The sequence below is a fragment of the Caretta caretta genome, chromosome 1 (genome assembly GCF_965140235.1).
Source record: "Caretta caretta isolate rCarCar2 chromosome 1, rCarCar1.hap1, whole genome shotgun sequence".
Classification (NCBI taxonomy): Eukaryota; Metazoa; Chordata; order Testudines; family Cheloniidae; genus Caretta; species Caretta caretta.
Genome location: NC_134206.1, coordinates 201,781,738 through 201,798,371, shown reverse-complemented (window position 1 = coordinate 201,798,371; position 16,634 = coordinate 201,781,738). Strand labels below are relative to the sequence as shown.

Below are 16,634 nucleotides of genomic sequence, written 5' to 3'. Positions count from 1 at the left end.
GGGGGGGGGGGAGAAATTGCGTGCTTAGAACACAAAGAAGGAAAGATTTATGGGTTTCCCCCCTGGCCCGCTGCTCGGTGAGGTAGCATCGCGTGCAATCTTTGAAGAACCCTAAGGCCTGTCGTGCTTGGTCTGAGTCAATTCTCACCCACTGAGAGAGAATCGGCGAAATCTGAGCCGAAAGGGACAGGTGCTGACTGATCTCTCTCCCCGAGCCTTTGCACGCAAAGGTTTTGTGCTCAAGGAAGAAACCAAGGAGACTCTCTGTCCGTTTCAGTGCAGATTCCTACCCGTCCAGCTAGGCTCCAGCAGAGCAGCTGGGAAGTGAGAGCAGCAAGGCAAAGAGAGAGAAATGCAGATATGGAAGACAGCTAACCGCGGCAGAGAGATCGCGAGAGATGAAGGGAAAGCGTGCGAGGGGGAGGGAAAAAAAAGAAAAAAGAAAGCAATGCACACGGCGGGGGGTGGGGGAGGCAGAGAGATAAAAAAAAAACGGAAAAGCAACGGGGGGGGGGGGGTGGAGGAGGGAGAAGTTAAAAGCTTCAAGACAAGGATCAGATCGAGTGGGAGTGAGCACTGGTATTTGATCTCTATCTCTGAAGTAAATCTAAACAGCTGCAGCATTTCCCTTCTAAACAACCAGCCCTGTGAGTGAGGTACTGAGAGTCCACAACTCCCGCTGGGTCGGTGTTTGTTTGAGGGGGCAGCAGAAGGTGCTGCAGGAATCCAGTGAGAGCTCCAGGCAGGCTGCTCAGTGCAGCTGATAGGACAGCGAGGCTGAAACATTTTGTACGGTGGAGGTGCTGAAAGCTGGAGGTCCCGACCCCACCCCAAACTTTTTACTACCCCCCCCACCCCGCGAGCTGGGGCCAAAAGCGGGGCGCAGATGTCTCCTAGAAATGACAGGTTTCAGAGTAGCAGCCGTGTTAGTCTGTATTCACAAAAAGAAAAGGAGGACTTGTGGCACCATAGAGACTAACCAATTTATTTGAGCATGAGCTTTCATGAGCTACAGCTACACATCCGATGAAGTGAGCTGTAGCTCACAAAAGCTCATGCTCAAATAAATTGGTTAGTCTCTAAGGTGCCACTAGTACTCCTTTTCTTTTTCCTAGAAATGAGTCTGCAGGGCACCAACAGCTGCAGCTAGCTGAATAATAAAAACAGAGGCATGCCGTGGCTCTAAAGAGATCTGCCTGACATTTTTCATATGGAAAGCTTTGCTTACAAGTGGCCTTTTTGTTCAAAAACATTTTTACTTTTCCTGTGATTATTTTGGTACACGTTTTTAATTAAAAATGGTCTCCAAATCGTTACAGACAATTTTCATTTACCAAAACCTGGGTTTTCAGTAAGTGAAAACTTTTGATAATGATTTTAAGACAAATGTTGACAATATTTTCAATTAAAAAGGTCACCAAAAACTCAGTCAAACACAATGAACGAAAAATAACTTCAAAACGTTACGATTTTTCACAACAGTATTTTTTCATTCTTTGGACATCTCTTTTTTTGCAAATAAATGACTTTCACTTCGCTGCTATTCACGGTATGTCAGTCATTGTCTGTGAACATGTATAGCTACCGTTAGTCACAAAAACACTCAGCAACCCCAACTCATGCAGACTGGAAACGTATTCATTATTACTCAGTCAATCTTCATCCTCCCCAAGATTTCAGTCATACAATCAGAGCCCAAGAAGTATACCCTGTGAACGAGCATATGCTATCAATAATCCAAATTCAACAGCTCATGAAAAAAGTTTACAAATTATTCTGAAAATTAATCATTATTTTGGGTGGATATTTTGAAATAAAAGGGGTGTTTGCAGAAATCAGGAACAATTCATCCATCCAACCCACCACTCCCTTTCCCCATGCAAATTTGTTGAAATTTCAGTTTCATGAATACTATTGAACCAGCTCTATCCCAAACTTTCCCAAAGCCGGTAAATGAGAGGTAATAATGCTTTGTTTTTACAGCACTTTCTATCGAAGGATCTCAAAGAACTTCATGAACTTTAATAGAAATTAGTAGTTGAGTCAGGAAAGTGTTTTCATCTCCATTTTACAGACAGAAATTGAGTCACAAAGACATCAAATGATTTGCTCAGAGTCGTGTGTGTTGAGTCTGTGAAAATAAAACATAGGATCCCAGTTCGGTGTTTTTACTAATAGACAATGAGTTACTGTTTCAACTTGGGAGCAGATTTTTCTCCTTCCCCTGTCCCTGACTGACTGCTCTCTTAGCCATCTCTCCAGCTTTTTAACTATATCAACAGATGATCTGAGCAAGTGGGGCTGGCCAGAAGCATGGAGGCAAGAGGCATCCACATCTTTGCTTCTTGCAGACTATTCAAGATTAGCAGGCTAATGGAGCTGCAAACCATTGCTTTTTACACACACACACACACACACACACACACACCTTTGGGTTTATTCAGATTTACCTATATACTAGAATCAGTTAAATAGCAGAAATAACTGATGAAAATTTACTCACTGTGGGCAGGTCAATACTATCACTTATGTCAATATAGCTTATTTCAGAGTAGCAGCCGTGTTAGTCTGTATTCGCAAAAATAAAAGGAGGACTTGTGGCACCTTAGAGACTAACCAATTTATTTGAGCATAAGTTTTCGTGAGCTACAGCTCACTTCATCGGATACATCAATGCATCCGATGAAGTGAGCTGTAGCTCACGAAAGCTTATGCTCAAATAAATTGGTTAGTCTCTAAGGTGCCACAAGTCCTCCTTTTATTTTTGTGAATATAACTTATGTCATTCAGGGGTGTGAAAAAGCCACCCCCCTGAGCGACACAAGTTACAGTGACTTAAGCGCTGTCTACTCTGGTGCTATGTCTGTGAGAGATGCTCTCCAGCCAACATAGCTTCTACTGGTTGTTGTGGGTGGTTTAATAGAATCGCTACACCAGAGACCTTATAGCAGCGCAGCTGCAGTGGTACAGCTGTGCTGCTGTAAGGTCTCTAGCGTAGACATGGCCTAGCCGTAAGATATATATGTGTGTGCGTGGGCTGGGGTGACCTATTACTTGAGAGGAATTGGTGGGCTGCCACTAAGGATGTTTGTGAACATCAAAAACTTCACAATTTTAGCACAGATTATTCACCTGAAAATTCATACTGGAAGCATGTGATTTGCCTGCTTCAGTCATCCAGCATTTCTTCACACAACACACAGTCAACCTGTGGAACTCTTTGCCAGAGGATGTTGTGAAGGCCAAGACGATAACAGGGTTCAAAAAAGAACTAGATAAGTTCATGGAGGACAGGTCCATCAATGGCTATTAGGCAGGATGGGCAGGGATGGTGTCCCTAGCCCCTGTTTGCCAGAAGCTGGGAATGGGCAACGGGATGGATCACTTGATGATTACCTGTTCTGCTCATTCCCTCTGGGGCACATGGCATTGGCCACTGTTGGAAGACAGGATACTGGGCTAGATGGACCATTGGTCTGACCCAGTATAGCCGTTCTTATGTTCTTATTCAGTGAAAGAGAGGAAAAACAACACTATCTTGCGTAGGTATCTTAAATCTCATGACACAACTAATAGCTGAAATGGAGAGGTCATGAATAACTTTTAGTCCAAAAACTGTTTGTCTACCCATTTGGCAAATATGTACAAATATATTCAGAAGAAATCAGGATTCATTCCTGAACAATTTGCTAAACAAAACAAGATACATATTTGAAACATAGTTCAGCCAGCATTGCTGGACACCAAGCTCTGTTGGTAGATTCAGGCTCTTTCCTGCAGACCCTGGATTCCTAGCCCTAGAAGAAAGAGCGACTTCCTCTTTTATGCAGGACAATAGGTAAGCACAACCCAGAGAAAAATCTCCTGGTTGTTTAGGACCCAATAGACAAGGAATGGTTTTAGACTACTGAATAAAAACTAGTGAAAGTGGAGCAAGAGGGAAGGAGAAAAAACAGGATGAGATATCACACCCATATATAGGGTGTTTTCATAATGAAAGTAGCTGAAGTTTCTGACTTTTTCATGTGGTAAGCGCCAAGATAAACTGAACCCTGTTACATCTTCCCGTATGTAACCAGCTTATTTTCACATACGTACATGTTTGCGCACACTCCTACTTGACCAAGCAAGCCTCAATCTAAATGACAGCAACAAAGAAATTCACAAAACAGGTCCTCAAAAGAGCAGTAGTGCAATCAGAACTAAAACAGTGAAGTGCACACCACAGTTTCTGGCTTTGCCGTAGAGGGAATGGATCCAGAGGTAGTTTAGAGATCTGCGAAAGTCGTTCCAAGCTGCTGTCCACAGCCTTAGTCAGCCTGCTGGAATCTGGGGCAGGTGGGGTGAGTTTTATTACCTCAGACAAATGATCTGCTGAATAAGGGGCTAGTTTTGGTAGATTGTCCTTTTGGTACTTCAAAAATTACAGTTCTGAATGGACTGGGGGTGTTATTTCCCCAGAGAGCACCCACCATACCCTCTACAACCCTCCAAGTTGCTCTGTGAGAACCAAGCCACTGGAGGGAGCCTGTTCTCAGGGGCAGAGACTTTGTGAGAGGACACTGAGGGAGGGTTGGAAGTATCAGACACTGTTTCAGGCAAGCCCCTCTGGCCTGTGGTGCTTAAACACAACATTGAGAAAGGGAAGAAGAAGAAGAAAGAGGAGAAAAGGGTCACAGACTCTTTCAGGCTCCCTGATACATAGAGGAATATCAAGAGTTAGTACCATTCTGTCAGAGCAGGACACTTTTTTCTTTAATGCTTCCAAGGTGATAGAGATACCATAGATCAAGGGTGTCAAACTCATTCTGTTGAGAGGGCCAAATACCATTATTAATTATTGTCTATGGGCCAGGCTACAAGTTTTAGGACTACATAGAGTAACTCCTCACTTAAAATCATCCTGGTTAACATTGTTTCATTGCTGATCAATTAGAGAACATGCTCATTTAAAGTTACGCAATGCTTCCTTATAATGTTGTTTGGCAGCCGCCAGCTTTGTCCACTGCTTGCAGGAAGAGCAGCCCTTTGCAGCTAGCTGGTGGGGGCTTGGAACCATGGTGGGCCGACAGCCCCCCCATCAGCTCCCCTAAGTTCCCTGGGTGGCAGCTGCCCAGTAGGCTATCAATTGCCAGGCAGTTCAGGTGTCCCTCCCCCCACTGCCCTGTGCTGCTCCTACCCTCTGCCTTGGAGCTGCTGCCAGGAGCCCCCTACTTGCTGTGCGAGGATGGGACAAGAGGGGTGCTGTCAGGGTGTCCCCTCTCCCCCGCTCCTGTCTCCCACTCCTTTACTCCATCTCCACAGAGCGGTGGGGGAGGGGGGACACACAGGGCTCAGGATGGAAGAAGCTTGCTGGCAGCAGCGGCTGTCTCAACTTACTGATCTACTTTAAAAGGCAATGTACTTAGAGTGGGATCAGCATACTTAAAGGGGCAATGCACATCTTTCTCTATCTCACTCACACACGGTGTGTGTCTTTGTCCGCCATGCTGTCTCCCCTCCCTCCATTTGTGCTGCCTTGTAAAATGTAAGGCTACATTAACAACAATGTGTTAACCCTTGAGGGCTCCCGGGAGTGCTAGTTCATCATTTAGCAGTAAGGTGGTGAGGAGAAGTGTCTGATTTTGGTTACACTTGTCTGGATGATGCTTAGTATCACTGATAACAGTTGAGCCTTATCACTTCCCTTACATCATATCAGCTCTCACAGCAGCAGAACAAGAGGTTATAAAACCACCATCCACTTAAACATTTAATGCAAAGAAGGAAACAATGGAACTATAAACACATCCAAAACTTTATTGGGTTGAGGTGGAAGGTCAAGTCGCCAAATTGTTGAAGGAGAAATTGGCTTTCAAGATTCAACTACAGAATCTGTCTTCCTTCTATTTCCTTTCCCACATCCAGCAGCTTCTTTGATAATGCATTTTTCCCCCACAGGGAGACAGGTTCTCCGCTCTTTGAAGGTGGTATTCTTGCCCCTTCTAGTGACATCATCAGGGACATCAATTCTATGGTAGTAGCTGATCTCAGTCCATGAGGAGAGGGGATGCTGCGCATTCTAATTACTCATGTCAAGTGGCCTTGTGACTTGTCTCAATTCTACTGCTGGGCTGGGGCTTCCTCTTTCTTCTTCCACAGACCTGTTAATTTTTCCATCAGCTGTTCTGCCAGCACACTGATTTTAGAGGTCTCCTTCATCAGGAAATTCCTGTAGGCGACAGTAACATATCAGTAAGGTACATCTCTGGATGGGGTACCCTCTGTTTCTATTTTCATAAGACTGCCACTCTCTCATATTTACCTGTGGGACAAATTAGTCCTCACAAATTAGTCCATTAATATGGCTGTGGGACTCTTGAACTGCCCTGTAGGGATTCAACTCAGGAGGCAAGATAGGTGTGGGGCTGTGAGTAGCAATATGGAACTGTGTATCCCCCAGGTGTGCACACTTCTTGTTTCTGTCTGCCATCATCCGTTACCTCGGGAATAGATATTTACTATCTGAACCACCCTTGTTTTCCTTGAAAAATTTCAATTTTTCATTTGAAAACTGAAAAATTCTGACCAACCCCCCGATTTTTCTCATTTTGACAAAAAGTCAAAATTTTCCAGGAGGAAGGAGAGATAACATGTTCCAAGCAGCTCTAATGATAAGGTTAGTTCTAGAGTCACTCTTAGAACAGAAAGGACGAGGAGTACTTATGGCATCTTAGGGTATGTCTACACTACGGAATAAGGTCCAATTTATAGAAGTAGTTTTTTTAGAAATCGGTTTTATATATTCGAGTGTGTGTGTCCCCACAGAAAATGCTCTAAGTGCATTAAGTGCATTAACTCGGCGGAGTGCTTCCACAGTACCGAGGCTAGAGTGGACTTCCGGAGCATTGCACTGTGGATAGCTATCCCACAGTTCCCACAGTCTCCGCTGCCCATTGGAATTCTGGGTTGAGATCCCAATGCCTGATGGGGCTAAAACATTGTCGCGGTGGTTCTGGGTACATATCGTCAGGCTTCCGTTCCCTCTCTCCCTCCGTGAAAGCAAGGGCAGACAATCGTTTCGTGCCTTTTTTCCTGAGTTACCTGTGCAGACGCCATACCACGGCAAGCATGGAGCCCGTTCAGGTAACCGTCACCCTATGTCTCCTGGGTGCTGGCAGACGTGGTACAGCATTGCTACACAGTAGCAGCAACCCCTTGCCTTGTGGCAGCAGACGGTACAGTATGACTGGTAGCCGTCATCGTCATGTCCGAGGTGCTCCTGGCCACGTCAGCTGGGAGCGCCTGGACAGACATGGGCGCAGGGACTAAATTTGGAGTGATTTGACCAGATCATTCTCTTTAGTCCTGCAGTCAGTCCTATTGAACCGTCTTATGGTGAGCAGGCAGGCGATACAGATTGCTAGCAGTCGTACTGTACCATCTTCTGCCGGGCAGGCAAGAGATGAGGATGGCTAGCAGTCGTACTGTACCATCTTCGGCCGAGCAGCCATGAGATGTGGATGGCATGCAGTCCTTCTGCACCATCTGCTGCCAGCCAAAGATGTAAAAGATAGATGGAGTGGATCAAAACAAGAAATAGACCAGATTTGTTCTGTATTCATTTGCTTCCTCCCCTCCCCCATCTAGGGGACTCATTCTTCTAGGTCACACTGCAGTCACTCACAGAGAAGGTGCAGCGAGGTAAATCTAGCCATGTATCAATCAGAGGCCAGGCTAACCTCCTTGTTCCAATAAGAACAATAACTTAGGTGCACCATTTCTTATTGGAACCCTCCGTGAAGTCCTGCCTGAAATACTCCTTGATGTAAAGACACCCCCTTTGTTGATTTTAGCTCCCTGAAGCCAACCCTGTAAGCCGTGTCATCAGTCACCCCTCCCTCCGTCAGAGCAACGGCAGACAATCATTCCGCGCCTTTTTTCCGTGCGGACGCCATACCAAGGCAAGCATGGAGGCCGCTCAGCTCACTTTGGCAATTAGGAGCACATTAAACACCACACGCAATCCAGCAGTATATGCAGCACTGGAACCTGGCAAAGCGATACCAGGCGAGGAGGCGACGTCAGCGCGGTCACGTGAGTGATCAGGACATGGACACAGATTTCTCTGAAAGCGTGGGTCCTGCCAATGCATGCATCATGGTGCTAATGGGGCAGGTTCATGCTGTGGAACGCCGATTCTGGGCTCGGGAAACAAGCACAGACTGGTGGGACTGCATAGTGTTGCAGGTCTGGGACGATTCCCAGTGGCTGCGAAACTTTCGCATGCGTAAGGGCACTTTCATGGAACTTTGTGACTTGCTTTCCCCTGCCCTGAGGCGCATGAATACCAAGATGAAAGCAGCCCTCACAGTTGAGAAGCGAGTGGCGATAGCCCTGTGGAAGCTTGCAATGCCAGACAGCTACCGGTCAGTTGGGAATCAATTTGGAGTGGGCAAATCTACTGCTGGGGCTGCTGTGATGCAAGTAGCCCACACAATCAAAGATCTGCTGATATCAAGGGTAGTGACCCTGGGAAATGTGCAGGTCATAGTGGATGGCTTTGCTGCAATGGGATTCCCTAACTGTGGTGGGGCCACAGACGGAACCCATACCCCTATCTTGGCACCGGAGCACCAAGCCGGCAAGTACATAAACTGCAAGGGGTACTTTTCAATAGTGCTGCAAGCTCTGGTGGATCACAAGGGACGTTTCAGCAACATCAACGTGGGATGGCCGGGAAAGGTACATGACGCTCGCATCTTCAGGAACTCTGGTCTGTTTCAAAAGCTGCAGGAAGGGACTTTATTCCCAGACCAGAAAATAACTGTTGGGGATGTTGAAATGCCTATAGTTATCCTTGGGGACCCAGCCTACCCCTTAATGCCATGGCTCATGAAGCCATACACAGGCAGCCTGGACAGTAGTCAGGAGCTGTTCAACTACAGGCTGAGCAAGTGCAGAATGGTGGTAGAATGTGCATTTGGACGTTTAAAAGCGCGCTGGCGCAGTTTACTGACTCGCTTAGACCTCAGCGAAACCAATATTCCCACTGTTATTACTGCTTGCTGTGTGCTCCACAATATCTGTGAGAGTAAGGGGGAGACGTTTATGGCGGGGTGGGAGGTTGAGGCAAATCGCCTGGCTGCTGGTTACGCGCAGCCAGACACCAGGGAGGTTAGAAGAGCACAGGAGGGCGTGGTACGCATCAGAGAAACTTTGAAAACCAGTTTCATGACTGGCCAGGCTACGGTGTGAAAGTTCTGTTTGTTTCTCCTTGATGAAACCCCCCACCCCTTGGTTCACTCTACTTCCCTGTAAGCTAACCACTCGCCCCTCCTCCCTTCAATCACCGCTTGCAGAGGCAATAAAGTCATTGTTGCTTCACATTCATGCATTCTTTATTCAGTCATCACACAAATAGGGGAATGACTACCAAGGTAGCCCAGGAGGGGTGGTGGAGGAGGGAAGGAAAATGCCACACAGCACTTTAAAAGTTTACAACTTTAAAATTTATTGAATGACAACCTTCTTTTTTTTGGGCAATCCTCTGTGGTGGAGTGGCTGGTTGGCCGGAGGCCCCCCCACCGCGTTTTTGGGTGTCTGGGTGTGGAGGCTATGGAACTTGGGGAGGAGGATGGTTGGTTACACAGGGGCTGTAGTGGCAGTCTGTGCTCCAGCTGCCTTTGCTGCAGCTCAACCATACACTGGAGCATACTGGTTTGGTCCTCCAGCAGCCTCAGCATTGAATCCTGCCTCCTTTCATCACGCTGCCGCCACATTTGAGCTTCAGCCCTGCCTTCAGCCTGCCACTTACTCTCTTCAGCCCGCCACCTCTCCTCCCAGTCATTTTGTGCTTTCCTGCACTCTGACATTATTTGCCTCCACGCATTCGTCTGAGCTCTGTCAGTGTGAGAGGACAGCATGAACTCGGAGAACATTTCATCGCGAGTGTGTTTTTTTTTCTTTCTAAGCTTCACTAGCCTCTGGGAAGGAGAAGATCCTGTGATCATTGAAACACATGCAGCTAGTGGAGAAAAAAAAAGGGACAGCGGTATTTAAAAAGACATTTTATAAAACAGTGGCTACACTCTTTCAGGGTAAACCTTGCTGTTAACATTACATACATAGCACATGTGCTTTCGTTACAAGGTCGCATTTTGCCTCCCCCCCCTCCGCGTGGCTACCCCCTCAACCTTCCCCCCTCCCTGTGGCTAACAGTAGGGAACATTTCTGTTTAGCCACAGGCAAACAGCCCAGCAGGAATGGGCTCCTCTGAGTGTCCTCTGAAGAAAAGCACTCCATTTCAACCAGGTGACCATGAATTATATCTCACTCTCCTGAGGATAACACAGAGAGATAAAGAACGGATGTTGTTTGAATGCCAGCAAACATACACTGCAATGCTTTGTTGTACAATGATTCCCGAGTACGTGTTACTGGCCTGGAGTGGTAAAGTGTCCTACCATGAAGGACGCAATAAGGCTGCCCTCCCCAGAAACCTTTTGCAAAGGCTTTGGGAGTACATCCAGGAGAACCGCGAATGCCAGGGCAAAGTAATCCTTTCACATGCTTGCTTTTAAACCATGTATAGTATTTTAAAAGGTACACTCACCAGAGGTCCCTTCTCCGCCTGCTGGGTACAGGAGGCAGCCTTGGGTGGGTTCGGGGGGTACTGGCTCCAGGTCCAGGGTGAGAAACAGTTCCTGGCTGTTGGGAAAACCGGTTTCTCCGCTTGCTTGCTGTGAGCTATCTACAACCTCATCATCATCTTCTTCGTCCCCAAAACCTGCTTCCGTATTGCCTCCATCTCCATTGAAGGAGTCAAACAACACGGCTGGGGTAGTGGTGGCTGAACCCCCTAAAATGGCATGCAGCTCATCATAGAAGCGGCATGTTTGGGGCTCTGACCCGGAGCGGCCGTTCGCCTCTCTGGTTTTCTGGTAGGCTTGCCTCAGCTCCTTCAGTTTCACGCGGCACTGCTTCAGGTCCCTGTTATGGCCTCTGTCCTTCATGCCCTGGGAGATTTTAACAAAGGTTTTGGCATTTCGAAAACTGGAACGGAGTTCTGATAGCACGGATTCCTCTCCCCAAACAGCGATCAGATCCCGTACCTCCCATTCGGTCCATGCTGGAGCTCTTTTGCGATTCTGGGACTCCATCATGGTCACCTCTGCTGATGAGCTCTGCATGGTCACCTGCAGCTTGCCACGCTGGCCAAACAGGAAATGAAATTCAAAAGTTCGCAGTTCTTTTCCTGTCTACCTGGCCAGTGCATCTGAGTTGAGAGTGCTGTCCAGAGCGGTCACAATGGAGCACTCTGGGATAGCTCCCGGAGGCCAATACCGTCGAATTGTGTCCACAGTACCCCAAATTCGAGCCGGCAAGGCCGATTTAAGCGCTAATCCACTTGTCAGGGGTGGAGTAAGGAAATCGATTTTAAGAGCCCTTTAAGTCAAAATAAAGGGCTTCATCGTGTGGACGGGTGCAGGTTTACATCGATTTAATGCTGCTAAATTCGACCTAAAGTCCTAGTGTAGACCAGGGCTTAGAGACTAACATTTATTTGGGCATAAGCTTTCGTGGGCTACAACCCAATTCATCGGATGCATGCAGTGGAAAATACAGTAGGAAGATATTACATATATATATATATATATATATGTGTATATATATATATATATATATATACACACACATATTCATACACACACACAGAGAACTTGAAAAAAAATGGGTGTTGCCATACACACTATAACGAGAGTGATCAATTAAGGTGAGCTATTACCAACAGGAGAAAAAAAAATTTGTAGTGATAATCAGGATGGCCCATTTCCAACAGCTGACAAGAAAGTGTGAGTAACAGTAGGGGAAAAAAGTTTTTAGTTTGTGTAATGACTCATCCACTCCCAGTCTTTATTCAAGCCTAATTTAATGGTGTCCAGTTTGCAAATTAATTCCAGTTCTGCAGTTTCTCGTTTTTTTTTTTTTTTTTTTTAAAGAATTGCGACTTTTAGGTCTGTAATTGAGTGACCGTGGAGGTGGAAGTGTTCTCCAACTAGTTTTTGAGTGTTATAATTCTTGACGTCTGATTTGTGTCCATTTATTCTTCTATGTAGAGACTGTCCAGTTTGGCCAATGTACATGGCAGAGGGGCATTGCTGACACATGATGGCATATATCACACTGGTAGATATGCAGGTGAACGAGCCCTTAATGGTGTGACTGATGTGATTAGGTCCTATGATGGTGTCCCTTGAATAGATATGTGGACAGAGTTGGCAACGGGCTTTGTTGCAAGGATAGGTTCCTGGGTTAGTGTTTTTGTTGTGTGGTTGCTGGTGCGTATTTGCTTCAGGTTGAAGGGCTGTCTGTAAGCGAGGACTGGCCTGACTCCCAAGATCTGAGAGAGTGAGGGATTATCCTTCAGGATAGGTTGTAGATCCTTAATGATGCGCTGGAGAAGTTTTAGTTGGGGGCTGAAGGTGACGGCTAGTGGTGTTCTCTTATTTTCTTTGTTGGGCCTGTCCTGTAGTAGGTGACTTCTGGGTACTCTTCTGGCTCTGTCAATCTGTTTCTTCACTTCAGTAGGTGGGTATTGTAGTTTTACGAATGCTTGATAGAGATCCTGTAGGTGTTTGTCTCTGTCTGAGGGATTGGAGCAAATGCAGTTGTATCTTAGGGCTTGGCTGTAGACAATGGACTGTGTGATGTGGTTTGGATGAAAGCTGGAGGCATGTAGGTAAGTATAGCGGTCAGTAGGTTTCCGGTATAGGGTGGTGTTTATATGACCATCGCTTATTAGCACTGTGGTGTCCAGGAAGTGGATCTCTTGTGTGGACTGGTCCAGGCTGAGGTTGATGGTGGAATGGAAATTGTTGAAATCAGGATGGAATTCCCCAAGGGCTTCTTTTCCATGGGTCCAGATGATGAAGATGTCATCAATGTAGCGCAAGTAGAGTAGGGGCATTAGGAGACGAGAGCTAAGGAAGCGTTGTTCTAAGTCAGCCATAAAAATGTTGGCAGACTGTGGGGCCATGCAGATACCTATAGCAGTGTCGCTGACGTGAAGGTATACATTGTCCCCAAAAGTTAAATAGTTGTGGGTGAGGACAAAGTCACAAAGTTCAGCCACCAGGTTTGCCGTGACATTAATCAGGGATACTGTTCCTGATGGCTTGTAGTCCATCTTTGTGTGGAATGTTGGTGTAGCGGGCTTCTACATCCATAGATGGCCAGAGTGGTGTTTTCTGGAAGATCACTAATGGATCAGAGATTTTCTGATTCCCATTCTTCTGCTTTGAGCACTTGATTACATTTCTTCATCTAAATAGTAATGACAGACCACAGATACAAATGGCTAGAAGTTCTCATTTATTTTAATTATACATTTGACATCACTCCAAAAAAACAAACATACAAACATCAGTTATAAGATGCAGAACTACAAAAGGGCTCGTCTTCACTGCAGCATTAGCTCAAGATAATTTGAATGTTGCCCCTAACTTGACTCCCATGCACATGCAAAAATCTCTAGCCTGATTTACACTCTGGGATTTCCTTCCAGAACCAGTTCTCAGACCCTCTTAAACAGACAGTATCAGGTCATCTGAATCCAGACATATCCAATGAAGCTGATCAATCAACAAATGTATGTATGCAACGTGGGCGGAGCGGGGAGGAGAGACGAGGAGAAATATGCTTTGGTATATGGGTTTCATAATGTTTACTCCATTATGTGTAGTTCTTATTGTTGTCCCAAAGATATCTCCGTATGGAAATGTAGTTAATCCTCCCCATTCCCTCATAAGCCACCCCAGGAATAGAGGAAACCATTTCATAGCTGCTCTCAAGGATTACTGGAGTCTGAACAGCTTCCGCCAAGAACTGACCAGCTTTCGGGGACACTTTGTTCACAGATTCGTACACGTAAAATGCCATTGAATCAGGTATGATCAGCCAGTCACGACGGACGTGTCTTTTTGAGATTGCCTTAGCACTCACTTCTGGGGAGGCGGAAGAGAATATTAACCATCGTTAACGATCATTTTCCATGCTTGCACTGAGCTCTCCCAAGAGCTGCAGTGGAAAGAGACCAGCTGGAAGACTGTAGTAGGATTTAGAGTCTCCCCGGGATTCAAAGGCCTGTGTCCACGTGTAGGATCCACGGTTCTAGGCTACAAATCTTCAGTCTCTAAATGTAGCCGAAACTGAACAGCACAGCCAGTGTTCACATACCTGTCCATGCACTGGGACTTAGACAGCAGAACACAGTGCTAAGATACTCCCCACTAAGCTGTGCGTGTGGGAGGATGCACTAGTAACTGGCTTCACACTCCCAGTCACAATGAAAATTCATGCACTCTACCCTGTACTACCAGGCGTTAATCCTAGTTCATGGCTAGGAGAGACTTGTGCAAAGCAGGTTAAGTGCATATAAAGCTGAGGAATATCTCCACCAGCCTGAAGGGTTTTAAGACTTACCAGAGAGACTGGTGCTGAGGAGCAGAATCAGAGCCATCGCCAAAGCTCTGGACTGAAGCATGGTTTGTAGCACAAGCTCAATGCAGTACCCTCAGAAACCAGCCAGAAGCACAATTAATCACTTTGATACTGAATAGAGAAAAACAGTATACCCCGAATTAACAACAGGCAACAACTCAGAGAGAGACATCAAGGTCATTCTTGCTTTATATCCTTTACCTCCTTAAAAGATGAGGGCATTGAATACAAAAAGCTAAAGTTATTTCACTTATATGGTACCATGAATATGCATAAGTAGTAAAAACACCCAAGCATACATTAGATATGTTAAAGCAAAAATGCTTTATCCTATATAGGAGTTAAATTCACGTGCTTCAGGGTAAAGCCAATCACTAACCTAACACAGGGGTCAGAAAGAGACTTCCTTCATGAGCAGGTTGCTTCTTAAACTGTACACTATATTCTTGCACCTTCCTCTAAAACAACATCTGGTACTGGCTACTGTTGGCCATAGGATACTGAACCAGATGGCCTGAACTGATCTATTGTTTGTATTCCTATGGCTGAGAAATGACCTGCCTGGAAGTCCAAAAGAGTTTCTTTTGGCATGTTCATGCTGGGGATAATTAAGAGCAAAAACCATTGTTTATGCAGTTAACACTCTAAGCACAAATCCTGCTTTGTTCTTATCCAGGCTTCTTTCTCTGGACATTATTTTCTGCTTGGTCAACTGAAAAGCTAATATGAGGCCAAGCCATGGGGGTAAAATTAAATAAGCTTTTAAAACACAGAGGATTTCAAAGGGCACATGCTGGAAGATAACTTGAAAGTTAACATGTTTTGATTTAAATTACCGTAAATTACAACACGTCTAGTCAAATAGAATCATTTCAGTGCTAGGACTCCCCATTGCAGGGAAGGCTGCTGGGCTGCCAAGCCTAAGGGTTTTGCTAAGCTAACACAAGGTGGCTACCAGGGGATTCTCACCGTTAGCCTGCATACCTAAGGCTGCTTCTCTCCACAGCACCTTCCTAGTCCACATTAGAAGCTCTGCTGCTGATGGCAATCAGACAGCTGCTGGTTACTAGCTAACACTCTGACAGCTATTGCTTAGGTAGCTTCCTCTCTGTTAGTCCTGGAGCCACATTCACCCCTACAGACCTAAGGTATAATATGCATCCATGTGGTCATGAAGGGGTAGGGAATCTCTCCTCTTTAAAGCCTGGAACTCCGCTGGTGGAGGCTACTTGGGAGAAGCACTGAATCAGCACACCTCTTCCTGTGTTGGCCCTACCCAGCTTTTGGAAATGTGCTAGCTAACTCCAGGTCCCTAGTGGGAACAGGGATTGCAGATGGTTTTTGCCAGTGCACCCCCATTCCAGGGAGCATTACTGCCTTGGAGTGGTGGGCTACCAGTCTGGGTGAATCCAGCCCTTGGTCTGAAAGGAGAAATTAGGTATAAACAGCCTCCCTGCTCTACTCCCTCCTGTACGTTCCATATAGACACCAATCAGCTACAAGGTTTGCACAGCTGGAAATGACAGATGGAATGTTGTTCTTACCTTGCTCTCTCTCTCACTGGCAGAGGCAGGGGTAGAAGTGTGCCTGAAACACAAGCACTTACACAAAGTTAATTTGAGATAGCAAGCAGGTCAGAGGTCATGCTTGGCTCCACATTGGGCTCTTTTACAACAAGGGTCAGATGAGTGGGATGGGTAGGAGGTACAGAGTCCCAAGTCCTGCTCAGAGTGGGATTTGGTAATGGAGGGTCAGTCCAGCTGAGACTAGATCCTGAGCCTTTAGCTAGTGTTTGCTTCATACCCTACCCCCACATTCCCACTAAGAACCTACGCAAACAGCAGCTATATTCTCCTCTTCTTACGCTACGTATTTTGTACTTCTAATGACAAGAAGTCAGTCATTTAGTAGGTGCTTCTCTTGCATGTGGAAAAGGCAAAGAGGGTTCATTTTCAAACAAGACCCAATGAATAAGCACATCATAGTACTATTTATCTCTGTTGTCACTTACGAGCTCAAAGCTGTTTACAACCAGAGGATAATTATCATTATCTCATTTGACAGAGAGTGAGGGAAACTGAGACAGAGGGATTTGTAAAGTGACTGGATTAAAGTCCTGTAATTTGAGTAGGGCTGGTCATAAAATTCTCCGT

The 16,634-nt window shown here is 45.9% G+C and overlaps 2 protein-coding genes across 2 annotated transcripts; both read right to left on the bottom strand.

Moving 5' to 3' along the window:
* Window positions 1-5,779: 5,779 nt before the first annotated feature.
* LOC125621206 (apovitellenin-1-like) lies at window positions 5,780-15,921 on the bottom strand. Its single transcript, XM_048817820.2, has 4 exons — window positions 14,464-15,921; window positions 13,827-13,985; window positions 13,486-13,489; window positions 5,780-6,211 (listed from the first exon to the last, which is right to left on the bottom strand). Exons 1-4 carry the CDS (start codon window positions 14,522-14,524, stop codon window positions 6,103-6,105), a joined length of 333 nt encoding a protein of 110 aa, XP_048673777.2. The 5' UTR covers window positions 14,525-15,921; the 3' UTR covers window positions 5,780-6,102.
* On the bottom strand, window positions 9,469-11,531 carry LOC142068819 (uncharacterized). Its single transcript, XM_075118787.1, has 2 exons — window positions 10,595-11,531; window positions 9,469-10,006 (listed from the first exon to the last, which is right to left on the bottom strand). The coding sequence occupies exons 1-2, from the start codon at window positions 11,169-11,171 to the stop codon at window positions 9,486-9,488; spliced, it is 1,098 nt and encodes a 365-aa protein (XP_074974888.1). The 5' UTR covers window positions 11,172-11,531; the 3' UTR covers window positions 9,469-9,485.
* Window positions 15,922-16,634: the final 713 nt, after the last annotated feature.

Coding starts and splice junctions, on each gene's coding strand:
- LOC142068819 (XM_075118787.1), bottom strand. CDS start 11,171: ATGCAGAGCTCATCAGCAGAGGTGACCATGATGGAGTCCCAGAATCGC. Junction 10,007..10,594: donor AGGCGGAGAAGGGACCTCTG/GTGAGTGTACCT, acceptor TTTCTCCACTAG/CTGCATGTGTTTCAATGATC.
- LOC125621206 (XM_048817820.2), bottom strand. CDS start 14,524: ATGCTTCAGTCCAGAGCTTTGGCGATGGCTCTGATTCTGCTCCTCAGC. Junction 13,986..14,463: donor CCTCAGCACCAGTCTCTCTG/GTAAGTCTTAAA, acceptor CCGCCTCCCCAG/AAGTGAGTGCTAAGGCAATC.